The sequence below is a fragment of the Aptenodytes forsteri genome, unplaced genomic scaffold (genome assembly GCF_000699145.1).
Source record: "Aptenodytes forsteri isolate BGI_AS27 unplaced genomic scaffold, ASM69914v1 Scaffold321, whole genome shotgun sequence".
Classification (NCBI taxonomy): Eukaryota; Metazoa; Chordata; class Aves; order Sphenisciformes; family Spheniscidae; genus Aptenodytes; species Aptenodytes forsteri.
In genome coordinates, this window is record NW_008795030.1 from 2,119,284 (window position 1) to 2,121,771 (window position 2,488).

Genomic DNA, 2,488 nt, shown 5'->3' on the forward strand with positions numbered 1-2,488 from the left:
AAACACTCTTGGCAGCGGGCACCGGCCTCACAGCCCCCCTCAGGCCCCCCCCAAGGCCCTTCCCGAAGCAAGGACGGCACTTACGCGTGAGGGCAAATATATTTCACGTAGGGGAGGCGGATGGAGGAGAGAGCGTCAGCCCAGCTGTGCCTGGGGAGAGAGGGAGAGGAGGGAGTTCAAGGCTTGCCTTAGCATTTTGGAGGATGCTGGCGAAGGTGAGGGATTTCCCCCAAGGACAGGTTTTCCCCAAGGCTGCTGGCCCCTTGCCCCTGCTCCAGCGTTATTTTACCAGGTCCTGCCCACCCCAGCAGCCTGAATCCCAACGTGAATCCCCGGCACAGATCTCCTCTGCGGCAGGGCAAAGGCAGCACACAAAGCCCCGCAGCTGGAGGCAGGGGAGCTGCTATCAGCAAGGGAGGAGGGAGAATCTCCTGTGCGGGGAGAAGCCTTTCGTTACTGCTGTATCTCACGCTGTCCTCTAAGGCGGCCTTGCACATTAGAGAGGTGCGCTCGCGTAGACACAACCCAACTCCCAAGGACTGGAAAAACCGCAGTGCTTATCTGCTTGCCTTAAAGAAAGCAGAAAATCAAACCCGCAGGAGGCGGGGGGCTGCCAGGATCATAAATATTCAAGTGCAGACAGCTGCTGGCCGGCGATTCCCTGTGAGGGTGGCGCAGGCACGGCTATTGGACCGAGCTCAAAGCCCCAGACAAATCTCGGAGCTGCCCCTGGGGAGAGCAGCACCGGCGCTCGCAGCAAACGCCCGGGCCCGCATTCAGCAAACCACGCGTCACAGCCAGAGCCAGGCTCCAGGAATACTCACCCCGTGTCTCCAAGGCCATGTAAAAAAATGACCTGTTAAATTAAGCAGAAAAACAAAAGAATTAGCTGGTGCGACAGCCGGTGCCCTGGGAGAGAGGCAGGGCTGAGCTCGCGGGGAGGCGGCAAAAGGCCACTTAGTCACTAACTAGAGGAGACTCAAACAGGCAGAAATTAGCCGATGCTAATGACACGCCTCTACAGCTTTGAGCATGACGGATGGGTGGAACAGGCACATCATCATGCCACAGAGCCTGCTGTCACAGCCAGGTTCGTGGGCGTCGTCGGCCCCTCGGCTGCCCAGCGTAGCAGAGGGCCAGGGAGCGACGGATCGTCCCGCCAGGCTGCGCGGCACCACATAGCAGAGGGCCAGGGAGCGATGGATCGTCCCGCCAGGCTGCGCGGCACCACGCTGAGCGGAGGCCGAGCTTGCCAAGGACTCACAAAACCCATCTCTACGGGCTTTTCATCTAAGACTTGAGCAGCCCCTCAGCGACAGGGAGCAGAGGGAGGGCAGCCTGTGGGGCCCCAGGGAAGGACAGAGGATTTTCTTTGGGGGATTTGCTTTTAAAAGCTTTAATAGCCAAATCAGATCCAACTCCCACCGACTTCCCTGCGGGTCAAGCCTAGCTGTGAGACTGCCTCCACACTGGGCCGAGCACCAGTAACAAACAGCCCAGCCGAAAGGACGGTTACTCTTCCCCAGCAAGACAAGAGCTCGCTGGTCCTGCATCCCCCTTTGATGCACCAAGATGTACATCTGAAGAGCTGAGGGATTACGGGCTCAGCTCCCGGCCCCTCCGAACCCCAGGGAAGCAGCTCCTTATCTTCAAGGCTGCTAAAAGGGAAGGAGGAGGTGAGGCAGGAGGGGTCCGGGCCCTTACCGCGGCAGTCTCCCGCTCTGCCCCTGAGACAGTCACTGCATCAGCGAGGAGGGGGACAGACATGTTGTTACCACACATACACCGAGAGGGACTCAGACACTGGCACCTGCGGGACAGAGGGACAAAGGTAAGGTAGGAAAATACTCCCTTCCCCCCTCTCCCCCCTGCAACAATTTGCTCCAGAGGGACCAGCTATTTGGGGGAAAATCAAAGAGTACCTGAAGTCTTTGATGTTTAAGCCCTTGGGACAGCCCTGCTCCATCCCTGGCCTCTCAACGCCGGAGAGCCAGGAAGCAGAAAATGCTTCCCACGTCGCAGCACCAGATGCGTGCGAGTGGGGATGCGCGTGTGGGGTGTTGGAAGCGTTAAAATTAGCTCTTTCTGTTACACCTCAAAGCCAAAGTTATTTCTGTGACTGTAACGACGTGGGCAGAGGGCGGCCGGGCGGCGCGCAGCCTCAGCATCCCTTCCCGGCTGCCAGCGGAGCCGAGGAGGAGCCTGACCCACATCTGCTCCGATGGGGAAGCAGGAAACGCCAGCCCTCGGCACGCAGCAGGCAACAGCACAAGGCTTTACAGCACTAATAAAAGGTCCAGCCCTTTTTTATGGAGCCGGCTGGGGATAAACCGGAGCGTTCAGGCGCTGGCTTGAGACCCAGCCCCGCGCTGCCTCCCAGAGCCTGCGCCCCCCCCCCAGCGAGGCCATCCCTGTCCCTCCCCGCCGGGCAGCCAGCCAGGGCCACCGCCGCTGTCCCCACCGCAACGGCCTCCTGCCAGCACGAGGG

General features: G+C 60.0%; 1 protein-coding gene across 1 annotated transcript in view; it reads right to left on the reverse strand.

The window, feature by feature from the left end:
• LYPLA2 (lysophospholipase II) overlaps positions 1-2,488 on the reverse strand; it is a 7,589-nt gene that overhangs the window by 3,056 nt on the left and 2,045 nt on the right. Inside the window, exons 2-4 of the mRNA XM_009276244.2 lie at positions 1,705-1,810; positions 825-856; positions 85-150 (exon numbers count right to left, since the gene is read on the reverse strand). Of these exons, the coding sequence (XP_009274519.1) occupies positions 85-150; positions 825-856; positions 1,705-1,782 (176 nt within the window). The 5' untranslated portion in view covers positions 1,783-1,810. The remainder of the gene's footprint in view (positions 1-84; positions 151-824; positions 857-1,704; positions 1,811-2,488) is intronic.